Below are 18128 nucleotides of genomic sequence, written 5' to 3'. Positions count from 1 at the left end.
TGAGAAATATTATTACATGAAATAATGCTGTAAAGAATGTTATTAATGCAATTATAATGATGCAGATTATATGGCAGCAATAAAATAATTTCTGTATCTCCACAGTATCCAAAATACACATATTAGATTAACCCTGACTCTAACACAAACTGGGATGAAGCTTATAGTTTATAAAACAGGATTTCAGCTACTCACTTCCAAGTACTTGAATGATGACTGAGTTATGACAACATATAGTCAACAATGTGTCTGAAAATATGAAAAAGCTGTAAACTGCAGTATAAATGAATGTAAGGTCAGTTTCTGGAGGAATTTCATGCTGCACTTGTTAGTAATGTAGCATAACTGTGCACAGTTTTCTGTCTTAAAGGAAAACCAGCAGATCACCCTGTATAGATAAACCTTATTGCAAAATCTGTTTTAGTGTTGCTGTTGATTATGCATTAATTAAAAGAGGCTTCGTCACATTGCAATATTCGTTTAACGTGTGGCTGTGCAACAGTGGCACCTGCAGGTGAAGCTGTGGAAGTGCAGAAATAAATCTGCTAAACAATTGCTGTTAAGGATTTGAAATCAATCAGTTATCATGTGATTGAATTGCAGTTTTCCAGCTTTAATTAAAGAGATTTTTAGCATTAACTGTTCACACAACCCCCACTCCATTTTCAGAGGACTTAATAATAGGGCTGTTTTAATACTTGGATCAATATCCTTTGCAGTCAGTGACTGCCCAACATCACCAAATGCTGTGGTTTCGCCCTTGAGATCTTCTGCTGGGAATTTACTGCAGCTGCTTTGACTTGCTGCTTTCAGACTTTCTGTTTTTGTCTCCAGCAACTGAAAAAAGGTCCATTGGCTATACTGTCTTAGTTTTTTGTCCATTCACACTGGTTTGCTGTATTCGGTTCAATCTGAGCAGAGTATAGCAGTTTACATATCAGAATTTATCCTGCTGCTTCTATCAGCAGTCACTCAATCAATAAACATTAGTGGCCATGAGTCACGTGACCATACTATCACATTGCCACCATCATGTTGTTTCTTTCCTCCAAGCTTTTCTTCCTATCATCCTAGTACAAGCAAATCTTAGGTTTGATCTATCCAAACAGTTTTTTTTTCTTTCTGGGAGCTGTGCAGACTCAGACTCTGACTCTGAGTGTAACCAGCGGTTTGCACCTTCTTGTAAAGCCATTTGTCTTTTCATTTATGAAGTTACCTCTTCATTGTAGACTATGTCATTGATACACCTGTTTTTGAGCATCCTTGGTTTGGTTAGATGTTGTGAAGTAATTTCTTTAACCCATGTTAACAATTCATGCACTTTAGTGGTCTTCTGTAGTCTTTGAGACTTTCTGCTATTGCTGAACTCCCTAGTGAGTTCTTTCTGTTTAAGGATCTACTAGATTGTTGCACTGACATTTCTTTGGGCCTCAAATTTAAAATTACAGTGAAAAGCTGTAAAATGCAAATTCAACACTCTGAATGAACTTCACATATTCTGTCTGTTTCTGTCTGCACGGTTGTCATGAAATAACAAGAGAAGGGGCCTCCCCTGGCTGTGAAACTGCTTGTCGGGCAGTTGTCTGATTAATTTTGAGGCTCTGAGAATGAGAGGCTGTATAAAATTGGCTGCAATTCCTGAACAGTCAATGTAAACTTTTTGTAAAACTCAAACATTGATTTAGTTAAATTGCACTGTGGTGGTGTACCAAGGCAAAACTACAAAAATGTGGCTTTTTCCCCAAAAAATTATCTACCTAACAAAGAACATATATTTAATTGAAGGGTTGTAACTCAAAAACAGTGTAATTGTGATTTAAAACATTAATTTATTGATTACAATGCCAGTACAGTTAAGGTGTAGATGTCCATCCTATTTTATACCCATTTCAAATCTACTATAGCAGATACCAGGATCCATCTGTCAATGAATCACCATATGCATGGTATAGAAAAATAAAAGTAAACCTATCATATCACTCTCTTCACAGCTGCATCCAGAAACTGCATACTTTGCTGTGTGTCAGCTTCTTCAGCTTGGCAGCTGTCACCACAATAGAGAGCCCCATTCCCAAACAAAGACAAGTGCCTCTCCACAGAGGCAGGCTGGATCTAACGTAGGGCACAGTCACAATAGAGCATCTTCAAACATTTGAAGGATAAATGACTTTTAAAAAAAGCTGCGGTCACACAGTGACCTCGTCACTGATTTATTTTACCAACCATGAGTGTCAGAGAGTAATAAACTCTTTACAGACGAATTGATCCTGCAGTATAAGTACTTAAAATGCAGAGGTTATACGTGCATAGCAGAGCTGTGAAAAATTATTAAAACCAAATTGTTCAAAATCATATGCAAACCTCAAGTTTTGCTGAATTGTTTTTCCACCACCACCTCCAGGATAATAATGCCCAGTAAATTATAGCAAAATGTATGAATAGAATTCAATAAAGTAATGTGGCATCGTTATCAAAACTTTAGCGCTTTTATTCATTTTATAAACATTTAGGGGATGCAAATCAATTAATTAAAAAAAATCCACTGACCCTGCTAAAGGTTATGCTGCAAAAAAGAGGGCAGATGGAGGTTGCAGTACAGTTACCACTCACACAAACTAAATGATCACACTCCAATACTACTGCACAGCCACCATAAACCATACTGCCCCAAGTGTGCAGACTGGCTGCCACTAGGAAACTCTGAAGAAGACAGAAGGGCCATGATTAAAAATCATTAGGACAAATCACCAAGAGAACAAACAACAGTTTAACAGTTAAAAGTGTAAAATAATCAGCACTTGACTAGAATTGGAAAGAGAGAGAAAAAAAGAATTAGACTCAGACACAGCACAAATTTAACTACTATAAAAATATCATGGGTTTATACACATATGTGCTCAGTTAATACCAGAAATTCTTGTCCACACAGCCCAGGCAGCTGTAGGTTTATGATTCTTGAAGAACTGCTTTGAGATTAGTCTCTCTGTCTCAGCTATAGTAAAGCATCCAGCTTGAAAAAAAATACTTGTGTTTAGCTTTTCCCTTAACCCACCAGCACCTACTGCAGCAAGTGCAAAAGCACCCGGGAGTGCCAAACCTTAAAATTCAACTCACCAGTGGTACAATTACTGTACACATGCAGCTTGGGACACTCTGTTCAATCAGCCTCCATCATTAAGGGAGACAAAGAGGCCTCATTACACCTGATGCATGACCTTTTGTACACCAACTATTCCCAGTATTTCTGAATCCCCTAGGGATGTAAGAAATTCCGTCCATTACACATGGACTACAACATGTGACTGTTAAATGTGACTGCAACATACCATCCACTGTTACTTTTATCTTTACATGTATTTTTGCATATATTACCTCTAGTAATAAACAAACAAACAAAAACAAAACACGTTTGGAAAAAAAATTAAATTATTTGCGGTACATCTACTAAATAACTAAATATAGCCTAAACATGTAAGTTTTGCTTCAGTTTTGTGTATTTAAACAAGGTCAAATCACATAAATAAGGGGGGGGGGGGGCTTTATTATTAGTAGTATTTACATTTATTACACGTGGAGAGAGATGTAACAACTTTTTGAACAGTGATTATAATCACGTGACAGCTGTTCCGTACGTTACTGGCTTCTGCCTGTGAGATGCTTTAAGAATAAATAATATGTCAGCGGGACACAACAGTGTGCTTGACCTTATAAAGCTTAATAGGATTTAATTGCCGCATAGCCTAGTTATAAAGATTTCCGACACTCTACCTTTAAATGAACTCCATTCCCGTACGCATGCGCAGGCTGTGTTTGGTTTTTCTTTAACCTGAGGAACTGTCTAGTGTCGCTGCGCTAGCAAATCCATCGCAGCTGTAGTTCTTGTCATGTTTTCAGAGCAACGGCGTGGTTTTCCCCCCACTGGAGTACAAGGACACAACACCAGACAGTGTCGCCAAGGAAATATACGTTTAAGGATGCTGCAGTCGTTTTGGGAATAGACTAACAGGACCAACAACAGTTCAAAGTGTTTACCCAGCGCTCTCTCCGGTCGGCAAGAATAGCACTGCTGTTTCCACATCGCAGTCACCACATCCATGTTCACTGCGGCAGCCTGCTCTCCGGGTCCTGGGCTTCACACGCTACAACCTCTTTGTTCGTCTGTGGAAAATATCCGGGAAAGTGTTACGACCTGTGGAAGGACTGCCGTATGTTAAAGTGTGCATCCCCTTTTCAGTCCGTGGGATTGTTTACGCATTAAAATGGCTGCTCAAATGGCATTTGGGAGAGAATGGTATTGAATCAATGCAGTAACGTTAGATTACCGAGCAGAGGCTAGACAGCCAATAAGCTACATATGCTAACAAATTTAACTTGTCAAAGTATTAATCGACTAGGCTACTTGAATAGCTTTAATCGATGGTCGGCTTTTTAGCTAGGTTCTTCCAACAAGAAGTAGGGTGAAGGGAATTCCTCCCACTCCAAATCTATGCATGCGGTTAACCAAGCAGCTTTTGTAAACACTTAGCTAACATTGCGACTTCTTAGCTAATTTTCTCCCAAATCTTTGTAAGCAGGCTTAGCTAAAGCCCTTCGTTTAAGTATGCACATCACTCAGCGAATATGCAGGACTTTTTCGTTATAATTAAAACATCCTAAATATCCGAGGCTTTCTCCCAAAGTAGACCTCAAGGCCCCGGTTTTCGGTGGAGAAGGGGGGGGAAATGGATCCTGGGAGAAACTGTAAACCTAAACTCTTTATTTTTGGACCCAAGCTGACCATCCACAGCGATTTGCGAGGTATCAGCAGATACTTGTTGGTCTACGTTTTGTTTTACTTTGTACTGGTCACTCATGCATCCCCGGCGAAAGCGTGCGAAAAGAACTGCCTCTCTGGAAAATGTATCAACGGCTCCTGCGTCTGCGACCGGGGATGGGTGGGAGACCAGTGCCAGCACTGCCAGGGGAGGTTCAAGTAAGTGCCCTTAAAATTAAATTTCTGTGTCTGATTGCTTGTAAAGTGATCTGTTTATAAAAAAAAGTAGGTTAGGAACCACTTTGACCCAGTCTGCCTGCTGTTTATCCTTTAAACAGCAGTGTCGGGGAGGATCGTTTAACTGGACAAACACACCTGTGTTCACTCAACTTTTTTTTGGGGGGGGGGTATTGATGAGAAAGTGATTGCACGCCACAGGCAAACTCACTTCAGTTTTATTAACTTTAAAGAGGTCCAGCTTTAGTAATAGAAAACCCATGCATTCATTATTTATCATTGCGTCCTTCAAGTGTAAAGTTCATAGATGTTTATTTATACAAGTGCTGTCAAATGTTTGATCTTAAATGTTTTCATGCCTTTTATTATTTGTCATGTTCTCTCCCACACAAGGGGGGCAATGTGTAAAGAGCCATGTTGCCATTGCAATGTTGAGTTCAGTCGACACATGAGAGCATGGGGTAGAAAAGCATGACTGTACCATGTCATTATTGACTTCGCACCTCGCTTGCTGATATGGATTCCAGATACAGTCTTTAAACAAATGAGTACAACTGGGTTTTATTTTTCTGAAGGCGGAGCCCGCAGTGGATGCGAGGAAACATCTGTCATCACCTAGCTTTAACTAAAATCCAACTGAGGATGTGACTGATATATTTATCAGCTGTTGTTCCTCTGCTGATCTGCACAGGAAGTTATCAAGGCTACATAGTAATAAGGCCACTAAGTCAAGGCTTGTGTGCAAAGTACTAAAGGAAGGAGGCAGAGACAAAGTGACAAAACGAGGAAAGATTAAAATGTTCGCAATATATAATAATAATGATGTTCATCTTCACAGACGCTTATAATGACCTTTTGACACACTTAAGGAGCATTCTGTGGAACAGAAGTACCTCGATCACAGTAATTACCCCTCTTTCAATGTGCCCTGGGTTTGCTATAAGTTGTCATCAGGCATGCTGTCAGAGAGTAACCTCCCATCAGCAGCAGACACACAAACTAATGAATCTTTATCTTTTAGACTCTGTTATGATTAGGAATAGGAACATTTACACATTGCCGCCTAGCACCAACAAGTGTGAATTCCTTTCTTGAAGGTGGATTGCAGATTAATTTCTTGCTAGTGCGGTGTGGTTGATGAAAAGCACACAGACTCTTGATACGCTGAAGGACAGACTAGTGTTTCCCTGGATACGCTCAAACCTACACGGCCAAAACTGTTTGATAGTTAATTTGAGTTTAGTGTTCACCTTCAGGAGTTATTTATGAGACTGTAAATACACCTCAGCCATATCTTTACCCTAATGTCTGCTTTTATGATGCATTATTATCTGAAACTCATACACATCATCTGTCTTTATGAATTACAACCAATCTTTAGTCAGTTATCGTGGAAAAATCAAACCAAAATATAAGAGGGGATTGGGGGGGATTTAACTCGTATTTCTTTTGATATGGGACAGTGATGTATGGCCATTTAGAAGTTCTCTATCATTGTGACACACTGCTAATTTGTTTGGCACCTTCTCAGGAGACAAGTGATTGGATGTTTTGGTTGACTGGGACTTTTCTTGGGGAGACAGTTATTTTCTGGGGTCTTAAATTGAACCTTTGGATATGAATACTGTGTGTTGTGCTGTGTTTGGACACCCATGTCAACATTTATGGGCAGAGACAAACAGACAAGACATCTTTTTAGAGAAACACCAATAGATCTATCTGCGTACAAAATATTTGATTGATATTACAACTTAATATCAATTCAGAATCGCATATAACTTCTCTGTCAGACTCGAAAATTTGTTTAAAAGTGATAGGGTGACTGATGTACGTACCAGTCAGAAATCTTTTTTTCTTCCCCGCAAATACTTGAATTTAACCAAATGTAACTGTGCTGTTTTAATTTTGTGATTTTTCAGGCTGACAGAACCCTCAGGATACCTCACAGATGGTCCAATCAACTACAAGTACAAAACCAAGTGCACCTGGCTCATAGAGGGCTAGTAAGTATTTATGTAAATCATTGTGTTGTGTAGATGCTGGGTATGCAGAATTTATTATGTAGTGCAAACTGATTAATGCAATTAATTGAAGCTCATCAGCATCTCTATGGCGACGGGTATGCTTTTGTTGCTTAGGTAATGTAGTGTAAAGCTGGCTGGCTCTGGCATTTTGAAAGTTTAATATGTTTAACACGGATCATCATTCAGAGAAAAGAATAACCTTTACCTTACCTGTTGATGCTATTTATTGTCACGGCAACAGCAGCTGCTCCAGGACAGACAGGAAACCACGATTGCAATAAACAGTTTATATTCACTAAGATGGTTCAGCTGAAACGGAAAAAATCATGCAGTGGTATCTGTTTAAAGAAAAAGAAACATTTTTGAGCATCTTGAAGTAGCGCTGGTTCTCAAGCTATATTCCCAAGATTACCCTGTACCCATAAACCATAGCCATTGGGTCTTCAGAATAATTTAGTGATTATTTTGGAACATATATGCAAAATTTCTGTTGTTTAAAAGAAAAAGTATATGCCTTTTATTTCCTCCTTAGGGCAATGGAAACTGTGAATTGTGACACATCATACTATATTGAAATTACTCACTTCTCTCAGGGTGTGACCAGGCGTTATTGCTGCTGTAACGGGGCTTATTAGACAGCTAACTGGGGATCTTGATGAAATAGTTGAGTCAGGCCACTGTGTCAGATAATGTTGGGCCAAAGCCAACTAAAGTAATATTGTAACCGAGATGAGCTTCTTGGAAAAGCGTCTTCCCTGTGCAGGGTCACTGGCAATGAAAAGTTTAACAGTCCTTGATCTAAATTCTTACGATAAATTTGCATGCTGCTCATCACTACACCGTGACTCAGGAGATTTAATGGGGCGTTTACTAATCGTAGGGTCAACTGTGTGTCGTGTTAGTGTCCTTCGGTAAGATATTGAACTCAACCCATATTAGCGAGTGTGTAGGAAAGGATGAAAGATGATGGGTTGTTTGCCAAGAAAAGTCATTATAAATATGCATTAATGTGTGCAAAAGTGATTGGAGTGGTCAATAAGACTGAAAAGCACTTAAAAAAAACAGTAATCTAGTTAGCTTCCATTAAAACCTGAACCGTGATTCTATTGTTATTTCTCTTCTTCAGTCCAAATGCAGTTCTTCGCTTAAGATTCAACCACTTTGCCACAGAATGTAGCTGGGACCACATGTATGTCTATGATGGAGACTCGATATATGCTCCTCTAGTTGCTGTTTTCAGGTGAGTCGCTTACGTCTTACTTTATTCCTCGATACAGATGAAATACTTTTACTCTTCTGTCACATTGTAACCAGTGTGTGCACTCTTAACAAATCAGTATTGGTTTGTAAAATAAAAGAATAAATGAAATAAAGTCATGAAAAAAAATTGTTAAAATTTTGGAGTCAAGGTCTCCAGACTCTTCTTCTGTGTTTGTTTAGTCAGACACATGCAACAAAAGTTCAAGTCGACTGCAGAGAGTTACCAATTTCTGCTTGCAATTTAGAACTGGTGCAAATTTCGAGAAAGTAATACTGATTCTTTTTTTGTGTTTCTCTAGCGGTCTCATCGTGCCCGAGATACGAGGTAATGAGACGGTTCCTGAGGTTGAGACGACTTCAGGCTACGCACTATTACACTTTTTCAGCGATGCTGCCTATAACCTCACAGGATTTGAAATATTTTACTCGTAAGTACTTACCTTGTGAGTAATTATCGGCGTCACAATTCTAATGATTAGGTGTCTTTCTAATTATAGATGACAGCAAACTGTTTTCAGGCTTTCGTGTCCTTATAGCTGTTTTTCTAGTGACATGCTAAACAGTTTTTATGTCTCTCCAGTCTTTTTGTTCCACTAACTGATAACACCCCTCAGTCATCCTCAGTCTGTGTTGGAGTACTAATCCAAATCATATTTGTCCAGGATCAACTCTTGTCCCAATAACTGCTCCGGCCACGGGAAGTGCACACCTGGGAACTCAGCTGCCAGCAGAGTGTACTGTGAATGCGACAAGTACTGGAAAGGCGAAGCCTGTGACATCCCTTATTGCAGAAACAACTGCGGCAGCCCTGACCACGGCTACTGCGACCTCACAGGGGAGAAGCTTTGTGTCTGCAATGACAGCTGGCAAGGTGGGAGCAAGCTGCAGATCTTTTGCAGATGCTAAAAAAACCTCTTAAGGTTATTTGGAACAGCTCTACTCACTCTGATCTAACCCTGTGGCATATTTCTGAAGCGGCATACACAAAATTCATTTTTTCCAAAACAAATCTTATATCACACCATCTCTCAACGTATTTTGCAATCAGGTGTACTAAAGATGGACTCCTCCCACGTGCGCTGCGGTCTGCAAGGCTGCGGTGGTTTTATGTTGTAAGCTTGTGTTGTACTGTAATGCTGATTAGCAGCACGCTGATCAGACCTGTGCATTATTATGCGCCTCGAGCTGAAGGAAACAAAATTCTTTTGCGTGATGAAACTTGACAGACTCATTAGCTGAGATCTCTTCTTTTTTTTGTCATGGCCTCCGATCGCACAGTCTAACATGTTTACTTCTCTCTGACTGTCATGTTTGTTGAATTGCATTCCTCTGTTTATGGGTTTTGAGGTTTGAGAGCAACCAGTTTCCTTTTTAAGGTTTCAGTGGGTAATTATGAAAGTAGCTGGCAGGTGCTAATGAAGAATTGCATCATGCAAATATTAAGTTGCCATGGAGCAGATATAAAAGAGACTATAATATTATTGATTTTGGAGATTTTTGTACATATGAGCATTGGTGTTTATTGTTCCTGAGCTATAATTTCTTTGCTTTTGCTGCTCTCCTGTATGTCCCTGCAGGCCCGGACTGTTCGCTGACCGTACCGTCAACAGAATCTTTCTGGGTCCTCCCCAGCGTCAAGCCCTTTGGCACATCACTCGCCAGAGCCTCCCATATGGCTATGGTGCAAGAAAAGGTCATGTGGGTGGTGGGGGGATACACTTTCAACTACAGCTCATTCCAGATGATTCTTAAGTAAGTAGAGGTTTTTCCTCGAGCAGCTTTCTCACTTTGTATGTTGTTGATGTGTTTCTGAATAGAAAAACCACCATTGCTTATTTGGGGTTTTGCTCACACACAATGTATGGCTAAGCAAAGATTTCCTTATATTCCCCGACAAAAATTGCAGATGAGTTTAGGTGTCCGTGACTTACATTGTGATGGTGTATGTGCTGCTCTCATGAAGGCCAAATTGAGAATTTAATATTTAAAGTACTTGGATGGTGGTGTGGAAGCGTTTGCAGGGCTGTCAAGGGGCACTACTTTACGCCTTTGCCTCGCTACGATATGCTGTGGATCGCTACGGCTCTCTTTTAGTTATTCCCCTTCACTCTGAGACATTAGAGAATGTCTTATACTTTATTCACCAGCTTCTTATTGAGAACAGCTGCAGTGTGTTTTGTCCCAGTTATGCAGAAGTCGTTTGAAATTATCAAGTGGTGACTGTGGTTTAGGTGTCTGTACGCTGGTTTAATATGTGAAAGGTTTGCAGTTAAAATGAAAGTTAATATTCGATGTGCTTTTTATGCATTTATTTATTTTACCCTGTATACTTTTAACGTGTTATGTCTCGTCTCAGATTGTTGTGTATGTGCTGTACTTGGCACAGGAAAAAAAGACCTACTCAAATTTCTTTGGGATTTCTTTTTCTTTTGCCACAGCAGATCATCTTCCTCCTTCTTCCTTCTCCCCCTATCCCTAGCGGCCTCCTCCTCTGTCACACCAACTCTCTGCATGTCCTCTCTCACTATATCCACAAACCTTCTCTGTGGTTTTCCTCTTTTCCTCCACCTCCAGCATCTTAAATTTCTTTGGGACTACTTCTGTAAAAACTGAGAAATATGGCACACGCTCAGAGTTCTCTCGCAGTTTAGCTGACGGTTCATCTTTGTTGCTCAGACAAGCTCTCACCATCTGCTCAGTGTTTGTTCATCACCAGGTGTTATGATTCCTGTTGCTCCTGGAGTGCCTTGTTTAAATTGCTAATGTGTGATGATGTGACCAGGTGTGCTTTTTTTTTTTTTTGTGTGTGTCTTTTTTGGATGTTAATGGCAGCCAACAGTAATGTATGCATTTGCCAGCCTGCTAGATTTTTTGCACAGCAAAATGTTCAGCTCGATTAAATCTAAAGACCTTGAGGTAAACTTATATTAGAAAACAAGACACTATAATAGCGTAGATTTTAACAATGTACATTTTGATTGTAAACTTGCATTTTTATATTTTAAATAATAATAGAATGCAATTAACAATGTTTTATATTATTTCATTTAGTGCTGTCAGCATTAATCTTGTTAATATGACGTTAACGCCATAACTTCGTTAACGCGGCAAATCCCCGTTAGCGAGTTAACACGGCCCCGTGAGAGGGCTGCACACCACTAATGCGTTGATGCCGTGCAGGCCTTGCATGGGGTTATCCACGTTAACTCGCTAACGGGGATTTGCCGTGTTAACGCGGTTATGCTGTTAACGTCGTATTAACTAGATTAATGCTGACAGCAATAATTTCATTATAAATCTGGAAAATTATATAATGAGAGCCTTGAAACACCCCATGCCCCCCTTTATATTCATCCTGCTTGCTGCAGGTATCTCTGCAGTATAAAGTGGGAAGGCTCCCGTCAGCGAGTTGCTTAATTTAATCGCATCAGACTAAGTTAATAGTTTATCTGCAAATTTGAATGTAGTGTCTGTAGCTTTACTGTACATTGTTGTGTAAAACAAAGGGCGGTGGGTGGAGCAGCTACGAAGTTTGCTTTTCTTCTCGTCGAGGTTGTTGATCAGGTGGTTTGATGAAGGATTTCGGCCAGCTCTTGATGGTGATTACAGGAACAAACGCTATTGTTTTGGACGTGATAAAAATGTTTCATTCCACCTGAGCTCACAGTCTCAGTAAGAGCTCCGCCTCTTCACTCCTCGTGGGTTGTATGTAGAGAGACGGCGGCTCCACGTTAAACCGTGACAGCATCATCTTCAGTGCTGCTGTTATCAGTCTTTTTGTTTAAAACCTGGGGCCTGCCTGGGCTTCATGCTGTTTTAATTTGGTATTCACACACACATGCTTCTAGATGTGTTTCTATTGCAGGTCTATGTGGGTGAAACACTCGCGCTTACACCGAAATGACGGAGCGCTACAGAATTTAAACTAAGCATCAAAGCAAAAAAAAGGATTTTTAAATTTTTTTTATTATTGATCGATGAATCGTTGCAGGCATGTTATGAAGCCACAGTGGGACAAAAAGTGAATATGCAAAGGGCTTTTCCCCCCTCTTTGGTGTGTTGGAGGTGCATTTAAAGTGTAAAATTCTGTTTCTTTTCTCTGCAGCTACAACCTTGAGAGTGGCATCTGGAACACAGTTCCCATCAATAGTGGCCCCGTGCCAAGATACGGCCACTCACTTGCTGCCTGCCAGGTAAACACACACAGATTTAGAAAACCACAACAGTGACTGGGAGGGAGGAATATTTGGGAGAAGTGGGAAGAAAAGCAATCAAATGTGGTTTCAGAAAAGAAAAGGTTGCTTTCAAGCAGGAACTGCTTATTTCTTTGAGTAACTGAATGTTGTAACATATTCCAAACACAGAACTATTTTAAAACAACAGCAGGAGAACAACTTAAAATTATGGAGTTTAAAGCAAACGCAGGCTTGTCCTAGAGGCACATTTATGGCACGTTTAGAGACGAGTACATTCTTTAGCTTACTAAATAAATGCCGCCCTGTGTTTAGGATGATATCTACATGTTTGGTGGAAAACTGGAAGCCGGCTGGGAAAACGTGACGGACGAGCTGTGGGTCTTCAATGTACCCAATCGGACATGGCAGCGGAGAAACCCTGTGGTCGGCCCACCGGCCCAAGCTCAGATATACGCCGTGGAAGGACACTCGGCCCACTGCGTCCCACTGGACAGCGGCGAGACTATCATGCTCGTCATCTTTGGCTACTCCCCCATCTACAGCTATATCAGCAATGTTCAGGAGTACAACCTGAGTGAGTCACAGCTTTCAAGTGCAGACTCTTTCACGTTTTGTTTCTGCTTATCTATCAGCTCTCTGTAGCTTTCCCTTAGCACTGAGATAAATTTAAAAGCCCTGGCAAGCAAACCCAGTATGGCTGTGCTTCCAAACTGCAGTGGATGGTATCCACTCATAATTGTAGACTTCTCTGGGATCTTTTTTTTTTTTTTTTTTTTTAATTTAAAACCTGCCAGCAAATACTTTGTGAATCCAAAAACACCATATTTCATGACTGAATTTTTGGATAGCAGAGTCTAAGTGTCCTGTTTTATTTCTTTTTTTTTTTTTCAGTGTAAACAATAAATAAAAAAGTATAAACAGCAGCCATGTAAACCATCCCTGAAAATCTGTGTTTGAAGCATCAAGATACAAGAGCCCAGCTGTCTGCTTCGATTCTACTAGGAGAGATCTAATTGTATATATATTTTTTCCCTATAAAAAATGTCTTCATATATTTTCTTTTTAGGGTCCAACACGTGGTTGGTGCCCGAGACCAAAGGTGCCATTCCCCAGGGAGGCTACGGCCACAGCAGCACGTATGACAGCGGTAGTGGCAGCATCTACGTTCATGGCGGCTATAAAGCTCTGCCCGCCAACAAATACGGCCTTGTCGATGACCTCTACCGATACGACGTGAACACGCGGACATGGTAAATCGACACAGTTGCGCTGCTCTTGTTGTTTCATTATGCATTCCAGACTATATGTGACACCGTGGGAGTTGCATATCTCCTTGGCACAGTTGTCTTTGACACGCCTGTCATGCACATGCTCCAGGTTCATTCTGAGAGAAAGCGGCTTTCCACGGTACTTGCACTCAGCTGTGCTCCTCAGCGGCACTCTGCTTGTTTTTGGAGGCAACACGCACAACGACACATCCCTGAGCAACGGGGCCAAATGCTTCTCTGCTGACTTCCTCGCCTACGACATCGGTAAGAATCCTGTTATTGTTAAATAGTCCTTTATTTATTTATTTTTAAATGTATCTCTCTGTTTCACATAAAATCAGAAGTACAATCAGATCCATCCGCTATGTTAACTGATAATCACACAGCGAATCCGAAATAGTCACCTACACCTTGTTTTCCTCAGCCTGTGACGAGTGGACGCTTCTGCCCAAGCCAGACCTGCACAGGGATGTCAACCGCTTCGGTCACTCTGCTGTGGTTAGTAATGGGTGAGTGTTTCTATTATAATTTCTGTGTAGATCACCCAGATCGATTGTGAAATCAGGTTTGGTAGCTGTCCCTGTGGTGTAATCATGTTTTGTTTCATAGAAAATGCCCAGTTTTTCCCAGTAGTTTAATTTAATATATTCCACTGTGGTCTCGGCACTAATTTATCTTTAGAGTGGATGACTGGGTCTCTTTGTGAGCATTAAAAGCTTAATTTTTTACCATAAATTTGAAAAACAGTGTAAATAATAAAGAACTGTTCAATATCACAGCAATAACAATGTAATAAAATGACTTGCTTAAAAAAAGAGAAAGATTAGATAATTATGTTTATCAATTTGAGCATGGCGAAATAGAAAAAATACTCCATAATTAAAAAACAAAAGTCCAGTTTATCTTAATTTGTTGGCTGTAGTTTACACCTTTTTTTTCCTTTTTCTTTTTCTACACTGTTTTCTTTCGTCTTGCTCAGGTCCATGTACGTGTTTGGGGGCTTCTCCAGTGTACTGCTCAATGATGTGCTTGTTTACCGACCTCCGAGCTGCCAAGCCTTCTTGGCAGAGGAGGGTTGCGTGAAGGCTGGGCCAGGGGTCCGTTGCATCTGGAGCAGAGGCCGTTGTCTCCCCTGGGAAGTCAGAATGGCTAATAGCAGCCTGACTCTTGCTCCATTTTGTCCACCTAAAGCTGGTGAGAAAGACCACAGAACTTCTCCAGCCTCTTTTCACTTTCTCGTCACTACTTTATTTGTTGTTGTTAAAACTGCCTTCTTTCTAGAAATTGTATTTTACCCGTATTTACAGACTGATTCATGCACTCTTGTTGCTCTCCCTCTCATCTCTTTGTAGTTACAATGGACGAGTGGTGCTACAGGTTCTCAGACTGTGCCAGCTGTACAGCAAACACCAAGGGGTGCCAGTGGTGCGATGATAAGAAATGCATCTCAGCCTTCAGCAACTGTACCTCTGTAAGTGTTCCAACAGGGGGCAGCAGTGCACTGCTGATCTTGTTTTCAGCTCCCTGAAGCTGCCAAACGTGCACACAAGGACACATGCGCTTTTTAATACAGGTTTTGTGAGTCGAGGACATTGGTATGATAATTTTGTGCTATTCAGGACTACATGGAAACATCACCTCATTGCTTAAGGCAGAAAAAGCCTTTGCACATGGACTGTATATAAAAGATGGACACGGCCACCATGACGTCACCCGTTGGTCTCTAAAATCTGCATTTTTGAGGATTCATTAGTAGCAGTATTTAAAATATTTTGAACCAGAAGTAAGCATAGCAGGTTTAGTTGGCAGACTATATCCATAAAATGTGTGTGCAGTGCACAGGCACTGCCCTGACTAATTAACTAAATACATTTAACTGATTTAAACTGAAGGATGGACGTCTTGGATTGTGTGAACAACAAACCAAGCTGTCTTATTTTTTAAATTTCAATATTAATGGTGAAAAAGCACCAACAGAGCAAACGCCAGTAAGACACCTTCCTATTATCTATATAAATCTGTATAAAAGAAGTATATAATAAAGTGGGGAACTATTTATAGAGAACAAAAGCGTCTTTCATACCAGACTGTAAAGATTCTATTTAATGCTGTTAATTTAGACATTTTAACACGGCGGTCCATGGGGCTCTATCATAAAATGACACTTTCTCTCATGATTCTTTTCTCTGCCGCTGCAGAATGTGAAGAACTTCACTGAGTGTCCTGTGCGGAACGAGCAGGTGTGCAGCAAGCTTGCCAACTGCAAGAGCTGCTCATTGAATCTCAACTGTCAGTGGGATCAGAATCACTCGCAGTGCCACGCTTTGCCCGGTAAGCTTTCCGTGCACACAAACACGCCACCTTATTAAACGGAAGCTTCGGATTTGGTTCTCACACATGCATGGCAGAGGATTTTTGGTAATTTCCAGGCAAGCATGTGGGAGACTGTGGGAGATGCAAGATAAATGCAGATATGTTTTAAAACTTAAACCTAATGCAGAGATGCTGATCAGTGTGAATACTCAACAGCCCTTGTAACATGAAACGGCCACATTGGTGGTTGTATTTAGTGCGTCAATTACGAGCGCTGACATTCAGACCTGAAGGGAAGCCTATTTCATTAATTAAATTTTTGCAGATGTTAATGACTTCCTACCAAGTTTACTTCTTCTGCCGCTGCTTGTACGGTTAAACCCAGTATCAGGGATTTGCAGAGATGTATTTTCAAGATGTCATCCCAATGTTGTTTATGAGGTCTGGCAGTGTATTTAGCTTACCTCTCACCATCTACCCCCCCGCACCCACCCATCGTGTTGTTGATGTTGACGCTGGCTGAATCTGAAGAGATAGTGCTGTCACTTTATCCATAATTTTCAGTTCACCAAGCCCTGTCGCCTAAGGGGAGTGCAGTGGGAGCTGAAAATAATATCTCTGTGTGTGTGCATGTGGGTGTGGATTTCTGATTCCTGAAAGGGAGCCGCTGATTGCACAAACAAAATGCACACAGAGCAAATGGGTGCAAATTACGCTCAAACAAAATCAGTGACATACACACACACACACACACACACACACACACACACACACACACACACACACACGTGTTAAACCCTAATTCTTTAGCCCCCTGTGGTTTGTTATGCCTTCTAAGTTCTCTGTTTTCATTTTTCTTGGATTATGGTTCTCCCCGTTGAGCAGTACTTAACTAATATTATTCCATAGTTAATTATGTCATTTTTAGCTTACGACACAATACAAATAATGTCAAAGTAGTTTTTCCTGTTAAAGTTAAAGGAGAGCAAGGTTTTCTTGGCCCGAGGTCATTCACTTCTTGACATGCTCTTTTGATCGTCCAGCTCAGCAGTGCAGTGAGGGTTGGAACCAGGTGGGTGATGCCTGTTTGAGGATCAACTCCAGCCGCGAGAGCTACGACAACGCTCAGCATTACTGCAAGAACCTCAATGGCAACATCGCCTCACTGACCACCTCCAAACAAGTGGACTTTGTGCTCGAGGAGCTCAAGAAGCTCCAGCAACAAGACAAGGTACACTTAAATCAGTCATAAAGCAGGGGATATTGTGTTTTATCCTTGCTTTATTGTTTGACAATATACATGTAGTACAGTATCTCACATTCATTTTGAAATATTTTCTTTTGCTAGAATTGCAGTTTCCACCTTGGTGTTTAATTGAGTGAAAATAAAAGTGCATTTTAGCTGCTGGGGGAGCCTTTCTCTAACTCTGACTTATTGATTCTGAGCCCCGATCAGTTTTCTGCAGCTCTATTTTTATCTGATTGCAGGCATTCTTCTAGCTTTCTTGCCTTTCAACCAATTATGGGGAAATAGTTTTCCACTATTCCAACATCTTGTCTCAGACTGTGTGGTTTGCACATAGTTTTGTTTCTGAGATACCGCAGCTGATGAATCAGACTGCGATAATCACTCATCACTTCTGCCTGCCTTACGCAGAGCTAAAAGGGCCTCTGTGATTCTGTCTGATGGAAGAATCATGTGCACTTACAGTATCTAAGACCTTGACTGCGTAGTCTGGTCTGCATTTAGTTTTTCTTTTTATCTGAGTAATTTTCCTGATGTTGCTCTAAGTTTATATATTTATTGCTCTGCTCTGTTTTGTTTAACCCTATGATATGGTGCAGAAACTTGTTCACTGAGAGAAATCCAAATATTCACAGCAACATTACAATTAGAGCTTCTGCTTCTTTAATGGAAATGCGGTTTTGGGCATACTGGCTTCTTCTCATCCCTCGCGGCTACGTATTCTCCTTGCAGTGACAGAAAATTGTGGCATCTACTGATGATTTTAGTTTGGTCATGCCTGCTGTATTCATGAGAATGTCATTTCCTGTCAGTCTGCTGGGTTGAAACGCG

At 40.6% G+C, this 18128-nt stretch overlaps 1 protein-coding gene across 1 annotated transcript in view; it reads left to right on the top strand.

Moving 5' to 3' along the window:
- The first annotated feature begins 3816 nt into the window (after positions 1-3816).
- The window catches only part of atrnl1b (attractin-like 1b), a 71564-nt gene continuing 57252 nt past the window's right edge, over positions 3817-18128 (top strand). The window contains exons 1-15 of the mRNA XM_085284593.1: positions 3817-4972; positions 6910-6993; positions 8141-8254; positions 8574-8702; positions 8937-9145; positions 9852-10026; positions 12380-12467; positions 12783-13044; positions 13537-13720; positions 13848-14002; positions 14163-14247; positions 14718-14932; positions 15091-15209; positions 15937-16069; positions 17095-17282. Coding sequence (XP_085140719.1) covers positions 4722-4972; positions 6910-6993; positions 8141-8254; positions 8574-8702; positions 8937-9145; positions 9852-10026; positions 12380-12467; positions 12783-13044; positions 13537-13720; positions 13848-14002; positions 14163-14247; positions 14718-14932; positions 15091-15209; positions 15937-16069; positions 17095-17282 — 2391 coding nt within the window. The 5' untranslated portion in view covers positions 3817-4721. The remainder of the gene's footprint in view (positions 4973-6909; positions 6994-8140; positions 8255-8573; positions 8703-8936; positions 9146-9851; positions 10027-12379; positions 12468-12782; positions 13045-13536; positions 13721-13847; positions 14003-14162; positions 14248-14717; positions 14933-15090; positions 15210-15936; positions 16070-17094; positions 17283-18128) is intronic.

Source organism: Mchenga conophoros, linkage group LG8 (assembly GCF_057382185.1).
Source record: "Mchenga conophoros isolate Kocher_MC1m ecotype Shallow Benthic linkage group LG8, M_conophoros_male_GT1.1, whole genome shotgun sequence".
NCBI classification, from domain to species: domain Eukaryota; kingdom Metazoa; phylum Chordata; class Actinopteri; order Cichliformes; family Cichlidae; genus Mchenga; species Mchenga conophoros.
This window is presented reverse-complemented; position numbering and strand designations above follow the sequence as displayed.